Below are 19,312 nucleotides of genomic sequence, written 5' to 3'. Positions count from 1 at the left end.
TGGGGCTATTGTGATATGAAGATTTATGGGGAAAGAAACAAAGAAAATAAAAGACATAAACTAAGCTTTATTTGTCTGCTACCTACAGAAAGAAGTCAAAAGAAGTAAGATTCTTTGTTGCTGGCTCAACTTTTTTAGTTTTAGGCCAAGATTACCTATGCTACCTCTTTCCTTACTCTATTAGCTATGGTTATGGCACTGAAAGAGCCATGGAGCTCCTCAAAATGATTAAGTTAAGAAGAAGATTGGCAGTGTCCAATTCCTGTACTTGGCTTGTATACAGTTTGACAGTCTCATGGGGCCAATGAGATAGTAATCTGGGCCTCATCTTTATTCTCAGCTGAATAATCAGTGGAAATGATAAAGCCTTATTATCTCTGTAGAGAAAGCAGCATGAAACAGCAGGTCAAGTTACGATCTGACCCTCTGTTCCCTTCAGAAAAAAATATTTTTGTTCTGGCCCTAAGTCCAGCTACACGCATTTTTGTGCTTCCTGTTACTGGTCATCAAAATACTGGTTCACAGAGCCAAATGGATAGGTTTATAAGCATCTATGCTGAGGAACTCCTCGGGATTTGCTCCACAGTGTTGCTGAATGCAAAGGATGACTATGGCCATCAACAATCTAAAATCGCATGTGATATATCTTCTGGTCTGGTGTGAGTTGGAAAGACAATATAACCACTACAAGGAGAGACCACTAAGCAGAAAAGGGGTAGGAAAAGCAATAAGTAAGTGGCCACAGGAAAGTCCACATTAAAGAAGTGCAACTTCCCCTGTTTTACATTACATCCTCTCCTCCACTGGTTTTCCTAATACAAGAGAAGGGACAGTCCTGGGAGCACTACTCAGTTACACCACTTTGCAATGAACTGTCTTTATGTTACAGTCACCTTGAATTGGACCTTACAAGAACAGGAAAAATCACTTCACGTGCTTCTAAAATCATACATATTTTTTCAGCCACTCTTCCCCATTCTAATTTTTAAGCTACTATTTAGCTGAAAGTTGCTCTCTCTCCTCCTTGCCCCCTTCCCCAACCAAGAAAGTATAACAGTTCTGTCACGTTACTCACAGTTGAAAGTTACAGCATTTGGGATTATTACTAGAGAACAATGTTTTTCAAAGTAAAATTAAGATTAGGTGGTCTGCCTGTCAATTTCAAATGCAGTTCTTCCCTGCAGAATAATTCTTCCAAAATAATAAAAAAATCACATACATGTAACCAGCATGACTATGCAATCAACCCAAGAGTGATGCCAGAGAAAAAGAAACTCCTCTGTATATTCTAGAAATGGTCCATGCTAGTCATAACAGCACTATAGCAGAAGCTAGCACTGCCCCTGGTGGGCTGGGCTGCTGGTTCTCCAGAGGGATTAAATGATTCAGCCATGGCAGTGGTTTTTGAAGTGGTGGTTGTCATCTCTTCACTGCGTGAGAGAAGGGCTCTGCTGACAGAATTAATTTCCTGATTCGTAGAAGACACATAACTACTTAGCTGTCCATCTGGAAGCATCTTACACAAAGGCAATAGCGGCAGGTGTCTTGACAAAGGAATATGTCTTATTTTCACAAAAAGCTGCAAGTCCAGGAAAGCATAGCATCAGCAGTACCTTTAAGAACATCTGACTGTTAAACTATTTTTAGCTTTCTATTCTTAAGGGGCCTTGAAGAAACTTCTCAGTTACTGGAGCCAAGGCTGTGGTGAGAACACACTGGAATGGAGTCAAGAATCACACCTTCCCCTCCTCCCCCTTCCACCTGACAGTGATCTTCTATTGTTGCTATAGTGCTGCTTTTTGAATGCTAGAAAACCACAAATTGAGCAAGCAGACTGGGAGGTGCTGGCAGCCCCAGATGAAAAATACCATAGCAGGGAAAACACTGAGGAGGGAAGATGATGGTTGTTGAATGGGAAGGAGAGGTTGCCCATGGAACCCATGCATGGGAAAAAGGAGAAGAGTTGACTGTAAAGATAAATGGACAAATAATCCAGTCACAGAAAGCAAAACAGAAGTAGGTACTGACATTTCAATGGAGGGAATTCTCTGTCCCAGCCCAAACTGCACCTCTCTTCATGTCATGAACTCCACACTAGCCTTCCTTTTAGAGGTGCTGTTAAATCCTAACCACTGCACTCCATGTATGCAGCAGTATGTCCTCTCATTGCTGTGTTCTCCCTCACCCCAACAATCCAGAAATAAGGCTTGGAAAGCTTGTTTTTTTCATGGAAGGATCATTGGCTAATTATGCGATAAACTGCTTGAGACAGCCAGACAGCCTGGGGGATGCTGATAGAACAAAGATCCCTTTCTCTACCCCCAGAGCCAAACCAAACTCAGGCCAGGTGAAAGAAAAAGACATCACTGTCTGTGTCATAGTGGATGAGAAGGATTGGAGGGTTCTGTGTTAGTTCCTTATAGACAGGTAATCCTTGAACAGAAACCACCCAATGCAAATTCCCAAAAACTGGTCCCTTTGCCAGCAGTCCCAGTGCAGAATGCTCCTCATTTGAAATGCTCCACTAGTATAAAACTGACACGAGTTGAAAAAGACAGGTGAAATCCCGAAGACAGTGAAAAGTGTGGCTAATAAAACTCTGTTTGAAAGGGAAAAGAACAGTTAAGCACAGCAGGGACCTTCTTGAGTTCTGAAGACCTCTGCCTTGTCTCTTAGCTCTGCTCTTGCCTTAGTTTATCCAACAGGCAAGAAATGCCAGCACCAACCTGAACATATGATTTTGTTTCTATACTTGCAAAAAGAGAACAATGTTCTTACAGACAGATTTATATTTGTCTGTGCAGATGATGGGAGACGTTAAGGGATGGCAACAACAGAGTGACAGAGAGGGACACTTTAATACCCTTTAATCTTTATGTTTTCAGCTGCTGTGCAAATACTTAACTTTGAGGTATTTGTAGCTGCCATTTCATAGAAAGGAGACAAACACATGGGGTCGGTCAAAGCCATAAACAAACATCAGTGGAATAAGCAAGAGGCAAATACAAGAGTTCCTATTTCATGCCACTGAATATAATGTCCTGCTCTGTTCTCTCCTGCCTGAGGAAGGCTGGAGTCTTTCCCCAGGAACAAACTCCATATGTTAGCTAAAGCAGGCTTTCAGGTAGGAGACCCACAGTTGACACATGAACTTGTGACTCCCAGGGAGCCCATTTAGGCCCATCTCTCATTTCTAACTCTTATAACTCATTACACAAAACTGCATCCATTTTGCACAGGTCTCTGTTGAGATGGAAGGCTCTGCACTATCTATGTACAAATTGAACACGAGCAACCTATGTCCAGATTAAAAGGCTTTCTTTAGTAGCAGGAAAACAAACACTCTTATTGTTTTTCTTGCCAGCTCAGTTCCCTCATCTTTAGTTAGTCTACCTCCTCCTTTGCCTCCCTAAGGAGTGCTTAGTATAGGTTAGGGTTGCATATAATAGTGCACTACATGTTTACTTCCACTCCAAGAGCCAGTGAAACACTTGCTCATCAGCCAGCCATCTCTCAGTAAGATAGAGCAAGAATTTTTTCTTCTTTCATGCCATTTGTCAAACTGTCCTTTTACTTTTCAGGCCGAGATCAAACACACTTTTCATTAGGCTTAAGTCTGCTAAGATCATCAGCAGGAGCTCCACATGAGAAGTTTTATTTGTTTTTTCTTGGTTAAAGCATTCTGGAATGGAATGGGAAGGAACGGAAAAAATCAAGCCACTTTCTTTTATTATAAAATATATAGTGCCCCTGATTCTGAGTGAGATGTTTTAAGTGTGGCACTTTGGGAACCTTCAGATACTTACAGCTTCAACAGCTTTCAATCCAGTCTTTATGTTGTTGACTTCCTTCTCCAGCTCTACCAGGCTGCACAGGAAACAGACAGAGCAGATAAAACAAAAAGAGCAGTGTTACACGGGAATATGGGAACTGTGCAGCAGGACAGACCCTTGGCTCATCAAATCTTGTATCCAGCCTCTGGCACCAGCCATGCCAGATGACTAGAAATGAGGGGAAGGGGATCTGTTAATGCTCTGTGCTGCTTTTTGTACGAGATGTCAGATGAGGCAGATCCTGATCGCCTGTGGTCATACTGAAGACCAGGATTTTCCTAGGAAGAAGAGGAGGCTTGCCCTTGGAACACCTACCCTGTGAGCTGAGCATGACCCTCCAGCAAAGAGCGTATGCCACATGGCCACCTTGCAATAATCAGCCGATATAAAGCTGTAGCACACACATTACTGGGGTCTCAGATTATCTCTACATAAGATCCTTGAAGACTTCACTAAATCCCACTAGCAGCACATTTGCATGTGATTTTTGTCTTACGCACAATCCAAACACTGGGTTTTTTTCCCCATCTGCATTTCCACTACATGGTAGTCCTTGCAAGCTTGCCTTGTAACTGAGCAAACTTGTCAATGTTAATACATGCTTCCCTAGACACAAGTATTGTGCTGAATTTCTGCTCATCATATAAAAAGAAGAGTTTTTTCCTAGGACTTGCATGAAAAAAATGACTTTTCATAGGTAACTACTTAGTATCTATTAGTGACTCAACAGCTATCCCGTCCAAGTATTTGGTGACTAGTAGTTTATATCTCAAAACCAGCACTAAAATCTTAAAAAGTACCTTCAAGTGTGAATCCACACTTATTTTTTACTTGTCTTTCATTAGCTGGAGTAGTTCCCTATATAAAGAATCATGGCTGGGCAAATAATATGCAAAGTAGTTTTTTTGAAAAGAAAGAAAGAAAAAAAATTGTAGTATTTTGGGAGATGGCTTGTGTTTTCATTTTCCACAAACACCAACAGAAATAGAAAAAACAGCACCAAAATTTGTGCAGAAAGCATGATACCCTCCACAATTCTGTGTAGGACTGATTCGTGCAAAAGTCTGAATGACCTTCTTGAAAAGGGCTTGCTACAGCCTCTCTGCCTAATTGACTCTACCTTAGAAACAAATCTTCAATTATCCAGAAAAAATAGCATGTAACTTAGAGAATAATCATAGAATATGGTGAGTGAGTTACAAACAACTATCAGCATAGTTAACAACGTTTGATTGAGAAATACAGTAGATAAAGGCATATCTGAGTGAAGTTGTCAGTTTAGCTATCTACAAATGTTTTTGGACCAAAATTCTCTGGTGAGGTACAGCTGAATACCATCAAGGAAGCGAGCACAGGCATTTTAGCTGTAAGGCTGGCCATGACTTTAGAAAAAGTCACTGGGAACTCGAGCTCTGGGGACAAGTAATAGCACTGGACTTACTTGACTTTTGCTGCTTCTGGAAGATGCTGCAATTCAGACTGAATATCTAGGATATCTGGATAATTCTTTTCAAAGATCATAATTAAGTAGTGCAACAGTGTAATGTTCCTAAAGAAAAAAAAAAAAGAAGGGAGAAATGAGAAGGAAGATGGTGGTGAGAGGGAAAAGCATGGTGTAAGGATTGTGACGAATCAGTGAAAAATATTTGGTTAGGAAATGTACTTGAATGAACAAAAAATCCAATACATCAGTAGTTAGCAGCCCTGTTATTTAAAGAAAAGTAACACAGACTGAAATGAATTAGCCCTTTATGAACCATCCTTCCTAAAACCTCAAGAAATATATTGCGTCTTGGTTTATTCCAGAAGCACCAGTATGCTTCCATCCAGCTGTGTAGATGGTATAACAGAAAAGATAATTATTTAACACAGTATACGTATACAATATGTTTGTCTCCAGATACTTCAGAGAATAAACAACTCCTAGTACTAAAAGTGATGTTATCTTGTAAGGGAGAAATGAGTTGTTCTCAGAGGCAATGCAGAAAAAAAACCTGAGAGTTAACTACAAAGAGGAGCAGGTTTTTGAAGACTGAAGAAGCTGCAAAGAGAACTCCTACAGTAATGTAACGGCTATACTTATGAGTAGTGGTCAGGCTCACCAGTGCAAAAGCAATGACAGCTGAAGTAGGAGTGGATAGAAATGAGAGATGCAGGACAAGGTTTAATAAAATTTGTAAAGTAAATGATTAATTTTGCACATAGAACAGCCAGCCATAACAGCTACTTGAGGCGCGTGTTTTGTGGTAAACTGACAGTAAGACAGCAGATGGCCACCACTTCACACAGACTCGAGCCTGGGAGCTGGGAACTGGCAAGAGAACAGTCTGCACAGGACAGTTCATATATGGAAAAATCAAGCCAAGCTACATTAAAGCAAAAACATGTTCAACACTAGCTACACAAGTGTTAGCCTTGGAAAATGGAAAGGACATTGTGGTAGTCAAAACAGAACTCTGCTAGTTAAAACTCTATTAGGTAGGGATGAATTTCCTATGTCTTCTTACTGCCATTATTAATTCTGTCACAGCCTGAATTCATTTCATCGCAATTATGGTCTCAGCAGGTCTCACAAGTCAAGGAAGGTGCGAGTTAGCAAGAACCAGTATAGGAGATCTCCAAAGAAAACCTTAGTGTTACTGAAGCCCAGAAGTGGTGTCGTCTACCCATTTACAGCTGGATTAATCTGCAGAACCAGTAAGGCAATATGAGGCAAAACATGGGGTAAGACTATGAAGACCTGCAGCTCATGTCCACAAACAGTAAGCTCTGCCTTCCCAAAATGAGCTGTTTTCCTTAACTGCTCTAGAAACAAACAGGCTTAGTCTTTCTCAGCCAATCCTTTTGATTCCTTTACTGGTGTAGGTAGAGAGCCACTTTATAGCAGTCCTGCATCAGAAACATACGCCATGTTTCACAGGAGACATAAAACCGTGGTCAGAGTTTTTTGTTTTGGGTTTTTTTTTTTGCGAAACAATGGCCATAAAACTTTGATATAAAGAGCAAATTCCACAAATATTCCCCCTTGTCCCCAGTTTATTTCACTTATTTGTGAATAACATAAGTGCATTATGTGAAGAAACAGCAGAATTCGAGTGCTGTGTTAATAGCTGGTCTCGGTTGCTGCAGGATCTTTTAGAGTGAAAAGCACTACTTAAATAGCAAAGAAGACATTCTTTAAATGGTCTATATGGCTATAAAAACCCAACCCCCACTTTCATTATGATGATAAAAGAAGCAGCAGCACAGTAACTAACTTATACATGGCCTTCTAGCCTACCTGTCTATGCTGGATTTGGTGTCTGCAATTTTGTTGAGACTGGAGACTTTGAAGCCATAAGCACTTCCCCTTTGGCCCTTGTTCATATAATTCCCAAAGGCCAGAACTACCTCCAGGAGTTGCCTCAAACGCTTGCTTCGGATGAGTTCTTTGGATGCCAGAAGAATAGCTTGAAAAGAGAAAAATAAAATGAACAGTTTATTGCACAGTGGCTGTCTTCAAAATATGTTTGGGCCTATAATTTGAAGTACCCTAAAATGCCCATCTATTGCCCAGCAAATGTTGCAACAGTCTGTGTGTACTGCTCTTCCTGCATCTACATGACCAGAAGCAGGACAACTGGAAGGAAGATGAACTACTTCTAGCCTGCAGGATGCTCCTCTGAACCCAGGTGCATGGCTGTTCTGGACCTCACACTCTAAAATACAGCGAGCAAGAACAGGGCCAAGGCTTGAGCTATTAAAAAAAATACAGAGTAAAATACACTCACCTCTTCTCTGTGACGCATCGTGCTACATGGATGTGGCACAGAAGCCATACACCATCCCCCTCCTTGTAAGTTACACATTCCCAGAATACCACCATCCAAAGGCATCTATTCTAACTGCTCCACAAAGATGGAAGGTGCAAGGACTTGAGGGTGAGAAGGGAAGGCTGATCTGCACATAAAAGCCATGGAAGCTTTTGGCAGCTCAGCACAGCCTGGTAGCACCCTGTCACATCTGTCAGGTCATATTCGCAGTATAACAATTGTGAAATTGACTTATTAAGTCAATGGGTGCAAGAGTGTCAGAGAGAATTAATTTGTTAACACATGACATGCCTTGGACTCACTGCCTCTACAACCATAACATGCATGTAACAGCACCTCTCCGAAGACAAGCCTCTCTGGACCTTTCCTGTCCCTCTACCCAACTCTTAGCAAAAGTTTAACCATACCTTCCACTTTTGGTTTTGCTTCTGCCAGCCTCTCTGGAAATTTCTTCTTAAAGAATAATGCTTGCAGCCGCTGCTGATAGTGGTCAATCCTGCATGAAGGGTAGAGGAAACCCAACACTGAACTGGAACTGTATTTTGAAGCCCAGGCCAATATGCTGCCTGCATAATCTTAATGGTTGGATGTTGAGTCCGACAACGCCTATGCATGTGATTATGGACATAGTTTAAACATCTAACACTACATAATCAACCCTGTTATGAAGATGGAGGACCTCAAGGTATGTTTTGATCACATCTGAAAAGGAGCTGGAAGACTTCCCATTACTCTGAAAATATGAGAGTAATGGTAGAATGCCAGCTGCATCTCAATTAGCAGAACAAGATGTTAATCTTAACTAGGGGTGTAGCAAAGTTGGAACGAGAAGGGTCAGAGGATGAGGAGATGAGATAGCTGAATGGAAGAAGGGATCTATACGAAATTCTGAGACATGGCTACACTATATCTGATAGCTGGATCTGAATCCCTTTTGGTGTAAACAACATTAAGCAGAGAATGCAGATTTCTGTTTGTCAACAGGGGACTGGTCCTTAAATGACAGCACCGAGTGTGCTTATTGTCAATAAAAAGTTTGTGTAATGAACGGAAATATTTGTAACATTTGTGGGCTTCTGGCAAATGCAGGGCATAATGCTGGCTCACAATCTCTTGCACGTTCCCCCTCAGTGCCAGATGATCCATTTTCAATAACAGTTACAGCTGATTGCAAGAAGCCCTCCATGCACTTTCCCATAACGCATCAAACAGACCTGCTCATTTCAAAGAGGAAACGATCCGCCCGGGCCATGCGCTCAATTTCATGTTTATGCTCCTCCAACAGGTCGGTATCACTCTTTTCAGGAACAAATTTCAGCAGCTACAGTGACAAACACAAACCAAACACCGAGATGAGAGATGCAGGGAAAGGGAGAGAGGGACAGAGAGGCACAAACCCTGATGGAGAGGCAGAGCCTCCAGACTTCCCTGCTACCGTACGGAAACATTACGTTGACTCAGCCATGTGACTGTAACTTCAAAAAAGTGCAGCTGTGACTACAAAACTGACCTTTATAAGCCTTGGCTTGCTGTTCTGCCTTTATCCCTCAATGACCCCAGTAGATTGATTTTTAATTCTATGGGGAATTTCCCATTTCCAAATCCTAAAGGCCAAGTGCTACTGCAGCTCACCCAAAGGGAAGTACAGAGAGAACTCTGATTCCCACAGCATTACTTAGAGTTTAGACTGATGCAAACAAGAGCAGGATGTGTCACACTCAGTGTGAAGTACCCACAGTGCGTATCCTAGAGTACATACAAAGCCTGATCTATCTCTCTCTTCAGTCTGCCCTACTCTGCTGAAACAATAAACAATAGCCAAGCAAATGGATATGCCTGACACTGGCTGCTATTCATATGCTGACCTTAAAAGCTCATACTTTCACAGATTTTTGACATATCTGGTTGTACTTGTGCTTTAGTATGGATATAAATATTGCCATGTGCACACCCACAAAAACTGCTCACAAGGCATATCAAGCGCTTCGCTTTTTACTGCTTTTTACTATTTTATCACAGTCCCCCAAAATGCAATATTCAAAGGTGCAGAGCATCAGAAGCTTACAGTGACTTCTAGAGCAGCCGTGAGCATTCAGATAGCATAAGTAGGCTATAAATTTCCAAAATAGGAAACCTGTTGGTACACAATTAAATACTGTGACTGCACACAAAGAAAATCACATTTGTCAGGCAGTTCAGAATTATAACATTTTGTGCACTCCTAAGGAATTTTATCATATGTATCTTTAGTCAAAGTATCATCTTTCACTCCCTATAAACGGGGGAAATTGGGCAATGGCAGTTTTTTTCCTCATAAGAGTTTTTTCCTTATAAGCTACATAGTTAACTAACTGCAGGGGACAGAAAAGTCCCTGACTCCCTTTCTAACCTTTCTAGTTAGAATAAGAGATCCTTCCTAGTCCTGGCTCTAACCATGGACCTACATGGCCTGACTCACATTATTTCCCAATGGAAAAGCTGCAGGCAGAGAAGGGAGACTGAGAAAAAGAGAAGAAAAAAAAGAAGAAAAACAAAGAAAAAATAATCTGTAATACAAAGAAGAGATGGGAAAGTCACAGGTAAGAAGAGAAAATGTGAAAGGAAATATCATACCAACTGTAATCACTCATATTTTGCATCAAGAAAACTGCTACAAAATCAACCTGATACAACAGAGTTACACGAGGGAGGTATATCTGACAACACTGGAAAAATATGTTTTTCTCATGCTCCTGTATGCAGCTTCACTGCCATGATAGGGCCAAATTCAGATCTGCAGATATACCAGCAGAACCAGTACATATGTCCACTTATGTGAAAAAGTAGTGAAGGACTTAAGGATAAGATATCTGACTGTAATCTTTCTCACCTGCTCAAGCATGTCTTTCGCTAGGTCTTCTTGTTCATCCATCTTCAAGATGGCTTGTCTGATTTCTTCATTAGACAGCTTCAGCCTTTCAAGAGTATCAACATGCTACCATTAGTGCAAAGTTTAAGTGACTCCAACAGTTCAGAAAGTAGGAGGCCTGAAAAGCTGTACTAAAAAGGCACAAAACCCTCATGGGAAGCTCTACTGTGAAGCTACTCTAGACTATTCAGGAAGATGAATGAAGGAATTCAAAAGAAAGATATTTTATATATCATATACTTTTATCCTTTTCAGCTAATCATACACACATATAAAATTAGATAGTGATTAAGAGCAACAGACCAGAAGTGCCTCCAACTGTCTCCATAACAGATAGCTCCTTCATCACGTTCTTTTGCTTCAGTAAAACACTTCAGATCCATGTGACTACTAAGTGACTGCAAGTCCCTATAACACCCTAGTTTGTGAATATTAAAGCATCTCCCAGAGTAGGAAGTAATGGGACTGATCTTTCCCCTACACATCTGGGATCAGGGTTTTTTTTTAAGAGGACTCTGTCAGCAGTCACAACTGAAGAAGGAATTAACAGTATCTATATATCCATGTTTCATGTCCAATATGAAAGAAGTTCTGAAGAGTATATTAATACTATCTGAGATATTAAAATTACACTCGCCTTCCCATCTACTCCTGTCCATTTGTGTGCAATAAGTAGTAGTCATCATCACAACAAAACATAGAACCAATAAAAAAACTCTCTCAATGTCTCCACCTGAAATCCATGGCAGACCAGGAGAGGTCAAAATTTTGCTTATTGAGAGATTGTTGGATAGATTAGATGAAATAAACTTGGTGGTTCTCAGTGCAGATGTCAAAGAAGAAATGCACAAGTGATAAATTCTACCCTACCACCCCTAACACACGACACACTCATCAGTCATTTCAGGAGATGAGGGAGGACCAAATGAACCATAAAGGAAAAGCTATCTATAAGAAAATCTCCATTTGGGGACTGCAACAGGAAAGGGTGAACAGAAATATTTGAGGAGTGAGTCTGAAGTCTCCATGGACCTTCTACAATCAATATAATTAATTAGAAGCAGAAAGAGAAAATGCAAATACAAATGAAACACAGGCTGAACCATGAGGCAGAATGTTTTTGTCTTCAGTGCTAAGAAATTCCATGTTGAAATTTCACATTGCTATTGCCATTTGGATAGAATCATATTTTTGGAACTAGGTAAAAGCAAAAGAAAGTTTTATTTTTATAGACAGGAAATATTACTGAATCTAAGAAACTTAAAGCATTTTAATATTGCCCAATATAACCAACAGCTGGAAACTAAAATATGAATCAGCAGACATTCAAAAGCTTTTAAATATTACACCTCTGAACTAAGTGCACTCACTCTGTTCCTAGCTGGTCATCCTGTCTGCTTTTGAGAAGGAGGGCAAACTGATAGCAGCTGAGTAAGATAAAGCTATTCAGTTTCCAGAAAAGCTATATAATTGGGCCATGCTTGGATTAGAAGTTTTACAATGAAAAGTCTGCAAACTTTTTACTTTAGGTCATCAGTTTGACTCGGGATCAAAACAGCAAACCTCAGTACATGGGATTCTGCATAAAGTATCTACAGCCTCATTCAGAAAACTGAAGAGTTTCTTTTGGCTTTAATAATTATAAATTATAAAGCCCATGGTTGTGTGACCCTGAACTGATCAAACCCTGTGACCACTGAGGGATGAGAAACATATTGTTGGGTGTGGTCCTGGCTCCCAACAGTCACATGCCTAGACAATTTGGTGCCTGCAGTTTTTAAAGGGCTACATTTTGTTGGGTTTTTTTCCCCTTTCGAGAGCACCTTTACATTTTCCTGAATTCGGAGTCTGCATATAAGCCGTGCCTTATGACACAGCCACACAGTCTGTCAGAGGAGATGAAATAAGCCCACTCATGAACTGCAGGGTGGAGGGATTTTTTTTGTTGCTACTTTCACTGAAGATAAAAAGAATGAGGTTGACCTTCATGATTTTCTATGCACTTAACTCGAGCAATTACTACGCTGACCACTCCATTACACAGTGCAAGTACCTTTGTGTGTGTCTGGGGATGCAGAAAATAGGACCAAACAGACAGGCTTGAGCTACCTCAACACAACAGAAGTTGTAGTGCATATTATTTCTGATCTTGTTCTGTCCAAGAGCTCAAGGACTTCAGACTTCAAGTTCCTCTGTTTGCTGCCATTCATCAGCACTAAACACACTCTAAAACATCTTCTGTTCAAAAATAATTGAAAGCCCCAAGGACAGACAGTTATACAAACACTTGGATTGCTTGGATGATTCTGTGCCCTGCCATCAGCAGAAAAACATCTGTCTGGAACGGTTTAGCCCACAGTAGAAAGAAACAGAAGGCTTGCCAGCCCCTTGCTGAGATGCAGTTTAACTTAGTCACTTACAGGCCTGTAATGGGGTCACGGTGTCTGCAGGTGTGCATCCTAGATTATTATCAATCAATTACAAGTACAGAAATATTTACAACAAAACAATCTTAGTCTTCCAAAATGTGCTTCTTCCTCTTCTGAGTCAGAACGCGTTTCAAGAGATGTAAGCATCAACAGGGATCTTCTCAATTAAAAACTGGCTGAATAACTGGCCAAAGAATTGTTAATTAAGTGATTCTTCTTGGATTTTCAAAACTCATGCCCAGCCATGCAGTAGATCTTAAAGATGGCCAGCATTTATGTGAAACAGATGCGTTGCTTTTAAACAGAAACAGGTGAAATGATTAAAAAGGAACCTAAAGCAGATGTGTCAAATCTTTCCATTTAAAACTGAATAGAGGCATCCCTCAAAGCCTAAAACTCATATGGGACAGACAGCAAATTAAAGCGTAATTATGGGCCAAAGTTTTACACTACACAAATTGCATTTCAGCATCTATTGGAAAGTCTGCAATGACTTTCTTACAAGAGTCGCAGACGCGGGCACTCTTCCTCCAGCTGCTGGAGACAACTCAATTCATAACAGAATACGATTCAAGCTGTATTCTCTCTGCCTTACACTTCACCAAAACATGAATCCTGGCATCAAAACTCAGGAAATAAACATGACCAGAAGTAAATACAATGCTCTTCTCCTTAGTTGCAGCAATTCATTTGTAGTGCAGATATTAAGTCTTTTTGTTCAAAAGCAGCTTGATACGGACAGATGAGGAAGGAAAAGAATCTTTACTGAGAATGCTCCCTCCTTCTTCCATCACCCATACATCTGGTGGCAGAATATGGAAGTCCAACTGCTTGAGTCATCTTCAAGCAATGTTAAAGCTCAACAAGTACCAAATAACTTCTGATATGGTACTTAGTCTGCCTCCCTCTATCCCCTCCGGCTTCATAAATAATCTCTATTGACTCTGCAGAGTAATTCATCACTAATCTCCCCAGGACACCTCGGCTGATTTAACATCAGCTTCACTTGCAGACATCAAGTGGTTTATTGTTTTGTCCTCTTGGAGAAAGCTGGCAGCCTGACTCTGAACATGCCTGGGAGACATGTTGCAGTTTTATATCAACTTCCCCTACGGACATCCAGTGCTTGCTCATTTTTACTTCTTAAATATACCCATTGATTTAACTCACAGTAACCTCCCCCCTTCATTCCTCCCTCCCATGGATCAAAGCAGAATACTTGTTGGTCATTAACCACTTCCCCCCCTCAGAGGAAAAAGCAAGTTACTTCACGGGCTTGTTCCTTAGATCCCACTTAGCTTTTGAGAAAGATGCACTTTTGCCTACTAACAGAGAACCCAGAGTTTTCTTACAGCTACATTAAGCTCCCATACCAGAGAGATCAAAATCCTACTCTTCCTTTTACTTTGTAAAAGACTTGGACTAATTATCATGTATCAAGGCCATTTGCTACCTCAAACCGAACTGAACCATAGTGCTTCCAAAAGATGGCAGCAGTAGCAGCTGTGACAGTGAGAAGCACTGACAGATACTTAGCTGCATTCTAAGTCCAGTTTGTATAGCTCACCAGATTTTAGCTTTTACTGACTGCAGACTGCTCCATCTCCACAACTCATTTTGCACAGGCTACTAGTCAATTCACTCCCAAAGTCTGTGACTGGGACATAAGCCTTCTCTAATTTCTGAGCTTTCCTGAGGCTCTGTACAACTGCCAAGCTTCAGGCTGTTAAATACCTACGTTTTGGGAATACTCACTGTCACTACTCTGCAAAAGCAGGAAAAAAGAGATGTTTCCCTGCTTTCAGAAGAAGCATTCAGGAGTCAGGCTGGTCTAATGACATGTCCACCCAGAAGACAGAAAGATGCAGCCACATCTTTCTTTTCACATCCTCATATCTCAGCTGCCAACTCATCTTGTCAATGAAGAAGATAGTGCCTTAACATTTGGGGACAACAGCTGGGACATTTTACCAGGCTCATCTTACACCATTATATCAACCTGTTGGGAAAAAAACCCACCAGTGTCTTTTCAGCACTTCACTGTGAAAGAATTCTGCCAAATGCATAAAGAAACAGCCTTTCCTTTCCTTTTTCCTTCCCCTTTCCCTTTCCTTTTCTTTTCCTTTCCTTTCCTTTTCTTTTCTTTTCTCCCTCAGCAAAAGCTCATGAATCACCAAGCTACTTTGCATCCAAATACGCTCAATTTCTTACCAAGATGGATCTGGGGATGGGCAAGAATCCCCAAATTACAGTCACATATTGATGAGGCAGTGGTTCATCTTTTGTTACAACCCTGCTTACTAGTTCCTAGTTGTGATCTCTGACAGAATGACACCAATTGACATGCTCAGTTTAGCTTTGGAGTTTATCATACTCTGAATAGGAGATAAAACCATTTATTGCAGACCTTAAATTAAAACCAGAAAATGTCTCTGGGAAGCTAGGAGGCACTTTTTATTGCCTAGTGTTTTAAAAAACAGCACACTGATGAACTGAACTGCTGAGTCAAATGAGCTGCTTCTGTATCAAGATCTGTACCCCTAAATATCATACTGCTTGGAATCTAGCTTGAAATAGGGGTGAATAGGGGTATAGTCATATAGCAGGAAGGCACACAGGGCCTGGGGTGACAGAAGGGCCAGTACACAGAGACTGATGGCTGAATAGCTTGTCCTGTTAGTGTCTGAACTGAAAGGGTTTAAAAGCACTGAGGAGGCACAGCTACGAGAGAAAAATACTCAGTCTCTTTAGTATTCTGGTTGGAAACGCTGCACAAGTCCCTTTTCTTCATCCTTATTGACAAGATATTTGAATTAACGATAACAAAACCCACACAGATTTGGTGAAACTTCCTGCTAGTATCTATCTACTGTCATATTAATATTTAAAACTATTTTCGTGTAGTCAGTTTCTGCCTTCTGCTGCTACTAGTTCTATGACATTTTGCTAGCACTCCTACTGTTTGCAGCCTCTTCAGAGGTTTGCTGCTGACTAACTGGGCCACAGGAATAACAAACATCTTTGAAGAACACTAACATAATTATTTTGCTGGAATGCAAAATAACTTGCACAAAAAAGTTCCATAAGTATACGTTCAGCCTTTTTCTGAGCAACACATTTCATAGGATTGGACCTCTCCAGAGCATTTCACAGAGCAAGACAGCAAAAGGTAAATGTCTTAGACATTTCTGCAACAACTTTTTAATATTCTGCAAGAACATTTAAAGACGTGCTACAACAAAAACACTAGAGCAGTGAAAATACTACCTATTACTAAAGTAATGGAGGCAGAGAGAAGCCATACTGGTGAGAGAGGTCAGAGAAATTTCCAGCTGCTAGATGAAAGCAGGGAAACACAGGGATCTGGGATGACTCTTCCAGACCACACAAGTCTGACAGTAAATCTTCAGTCTGGTGGAAGCTGAAGACATCAGGAAATTCATGGGGAATAGCAGATTTCCAGTGTGACAGAAATAACTGTATGTTGGAAACACCATTAAGAAAGCCAGATTTGAAGTCGGTGGGCGCCTGGACTCACCACAGACAGATGGTTCCATATCCTAGTTGAATTATGGCCTACTGGAAATACTGAGATAAACTTGTGCCTATTCAAACCTTTACAGTTGGCCTATGGGACAGAGCTTTCCTTTTTATCCACCAGACTCCATTAAACAAGGACAATTATACCCTTCCGCTACAGGAAAACTGGAAGATGCTGCTATCAAGTAGTTGACATAGGGCTTTTTAAAATGAAAACAGAGATGAGAATGAGGTGAATGCTTATGAATCTGCTAACTGTCAGCAAAAAAATCAGCTAGCAATTAAATTTTCTTTTCTTTTCAGTATAACCATGCTCCAGTCTCTCTGCAAAAGAAAGCAAGAGACATCTATTTCTCACTTTAGCTAGGTTTTGGCTTGTTGGACCATATGAAATATGAGCTCTGCCTGACCCCTTCTAACACAGTGTTAGTAAAACAAAAACATTTGAGTAGTGGAGGGAAAGAAAATCCAACCCATGCAGCTATTTTACTTTAAAGGACAGGACAGTTTAGTGTAAACAAAGGGGGAATAAACTACAGGGATATATGCACAGTAACAGTCAATTGGAAACAGCTGTTGGCAGATACCGTGGCAACCTGAAAGCTGGGGCTGAAGCTCAGGGTTGTACAAACTCTCTTTGTTTGTCACCAATTTTAAATCCCCTCTTGTTGCACATGTGTGCACACCCACACATATGGAAGGTGTGCTACAGGAACAGCAGGGGCATGGCAGCAAACAGGGATGGCTGGGCTGGGAGTATCTCTAGCTCCTTTAGGTTCAGCCCTGAAGAAACGGGGTAATGAAAAAAACCTGTAAAGGGGTCATAAACCTCCTTCAGTTATTGTCTGCAGCCAATCCCCCCAATTGCTCTCTTTAGTAACAGAACCATATAAGCACAAAGTGTAGAAATAGGCATGAATGTAGAGATGCCATTTTAATTCCCCAAAATTTTTGTGTTTCTAGTTGTCTTTGAAAGGGAAGTTTGAGGAGGAACAGCATTCCCAGGACAAGCTGTAAGATAGTTGTGATGTCCTGGGTGTAACACTATCTGTTACAAATATCAAATGTTCTAAGTCTGTATAGCCCTGATGACTGGCATTTCCCACAGGGTAGCACAGCAAAGTTAACAGAGCACAACGTAAACTGGCAGGTTCCTTAGGGACAGTGAGCTCAATTTCCAAAACTGTCATTCATGCCAGGTCTGCTAACAATAAGATCAGGGGGTTTCCTAGTGGAGAAACTGACAGTCAAAAATACAGCTTTTCATCTCTGTTTTGAGTACAGACTAGCAGCTTGAGGTGGACTGGCTTCATGGCACACCTGGAAAAAACACACGCCATGTACCCTGAAGTGCAATGTTCATGCTTCAATGCCACTTCACTGGAGGCAGCCGAAGGGAAGGCAAATCACAAAGACTGTTCTCTCTCACCATTTAGAGAGAATTCCTTCCAGGTAAGAACAGGCCAGACTTGCATGGCAGAAGAGATGAATGTACTGCTATCATCCACATTGCTTTGGTTTTGGAGATAGAATATTTTTACAAATAAACATCTAGTGTCATACTAAGTCATGGACCACCTTCCTGGACTATCCTCAGCCCAGCCACTTGCACATCACTGCTAGGAAATATTCAATGTGCTTACATGAGTTAATCTGAACTCCAGATATGCTTTAGCTGGCCTGTCAAACAGTATGAAAATCCTGTTGCCCCTATGCGTCCCCAGTCCTCTGCCCCAGCCTGCAGTCAGCTGCCAACACCAGCAAAGACATGTGTTGGCAAATGCTGCAGAGAGAAATGTAAGCCTTCTCTCATTCCCGATTTGGATGGTGGGGGTCCTGATGATGTACAGGATAACACCACATAAGTAGCATAATGAGAGCCTCCGTGGGTTTCACTGAGCAATGGAAAGAACTCACTCTGATCCTGGTGGTCTGGCTGCAACTTTGCTTTTAACTGTTAGCTTGATAGAGCAGACAAGCAATCACATCCATATGAACCCACGTTTTTCTCCTCATCATTGAAGCACTTTTATTGCTCAGTATTTCCACAGTTTTCTCAAGGTCTATCTCCAGACCTGCTGTCCCTCCTTTGGCAGGAAAGGCAACTTACTCAGGTGGATAAGTGTCTGCACAAATTTAATATTTAGGGATAGACATCCAGATCACTACTCATGTTGGTAGAAAGGCATGAAAAGCATTTAAAAGGCCCTGATGTCACAGCACGAGAAGGCATTAGAGTCATTGCAGGAGCATGCAAAGGCAACTCCTGGCTTCTAAAACCTAACTTACAAATACAAGACCTAATTCTTGAATATCTCTTTTTACACTTACAACTCCCCTCCCCGAGAGTCAAAAATAACAAAGATTAACACCACTCTCAACTCTTCTGTATTCCAGGGAGAGGCTCAGGGCAACATTTACAAAAAAATCATACAGAACAGACAAATGACGTACACAGAGCCTGGGGGATACATCACCTAAGAGTGAAGTGCAAGCATTGCCGAAGAGCTACTTTCATCTATTTATGAGTATTAATAGTTTTCTAGTGATGAGTCTTCAGGTACATCCTGATACCTATCTGTTTCATACACAAAATGTGTGTGTGCGTATGTTTATTAAGTGAGCTAATACTTCAGAGACATACATGTTTGTATGACACTGCAAGAGATTTCTCTCCGATTCTCTGCAGGTATTAGACAGCAGGTCTGTTGGGAAAAGAAACATATCTGTTTGTCTAATTCCATTCCCTCTTGCCTCTACATTGACCATAGCATACCCTATGTGTTTAGG

At 41.0% G+C, this 19,312-nt stretch overlaps 1 protein-coding gene across 5 annotated transcripts in view; it reads right to left on the bottom strand.

Moving 5' to 3' along the window:
* Positions 1–19,312, bottom strand: part of DAAM2 (dishevelled associated activator of morphogenesis 2) — a 201,478-nt gene that overhangs the window by 17,276 nt on the left and 164,890 nt on the right. For all 5 annotated transcript variants that reach the window (XM_054062714.1, XM_054062716.1, XM_054062715.1 and 2 more), the window contains 6 exons: positions 10,515–10,599; positions 8,860–8,966; positions 8,053–8,141; positions 7,114–7,282; positions 5,275–5,382; positions 3,807–3,867 (listed from right to left, as the gene is read on the bottom strand). In XM_054062714.1, coding sequence (XP_053918689.1) covers positions 3,807–3,867; positions 5,275–5,382; positions 7,114–7,282; positions 8,053–8,141; positions 8,860–8,966; positions 10,515–10,599 — 619 coding nt within the window. The remainder of the gene's footprint in view (positions 1–3,806; positions 3,868–5,274; positions 5,383–7,113; positions 7,283–8,052; positions 8,142–8,859; positions 8,967–10,514; positions 10,600–19,312) is intronic.

This window comes from Cuculus canorus, chromosome 3 (assembly GCF_017976375.1).
Source record: "Cuculus canorus isolate bCucCan1 chromosome 3, bCucCan1.pri, whole genome shotgun sequence".
NCBI lineage: Eukaryota > Metazoa > Chordata > Aves > Cuculiformes > Cuculidae > Cuculus > Cuculus canorus.
Note: the sequence above shows the minus strand (reverse complement) of the source record. Positions and strands in the feature narration are given on the sequence as shown.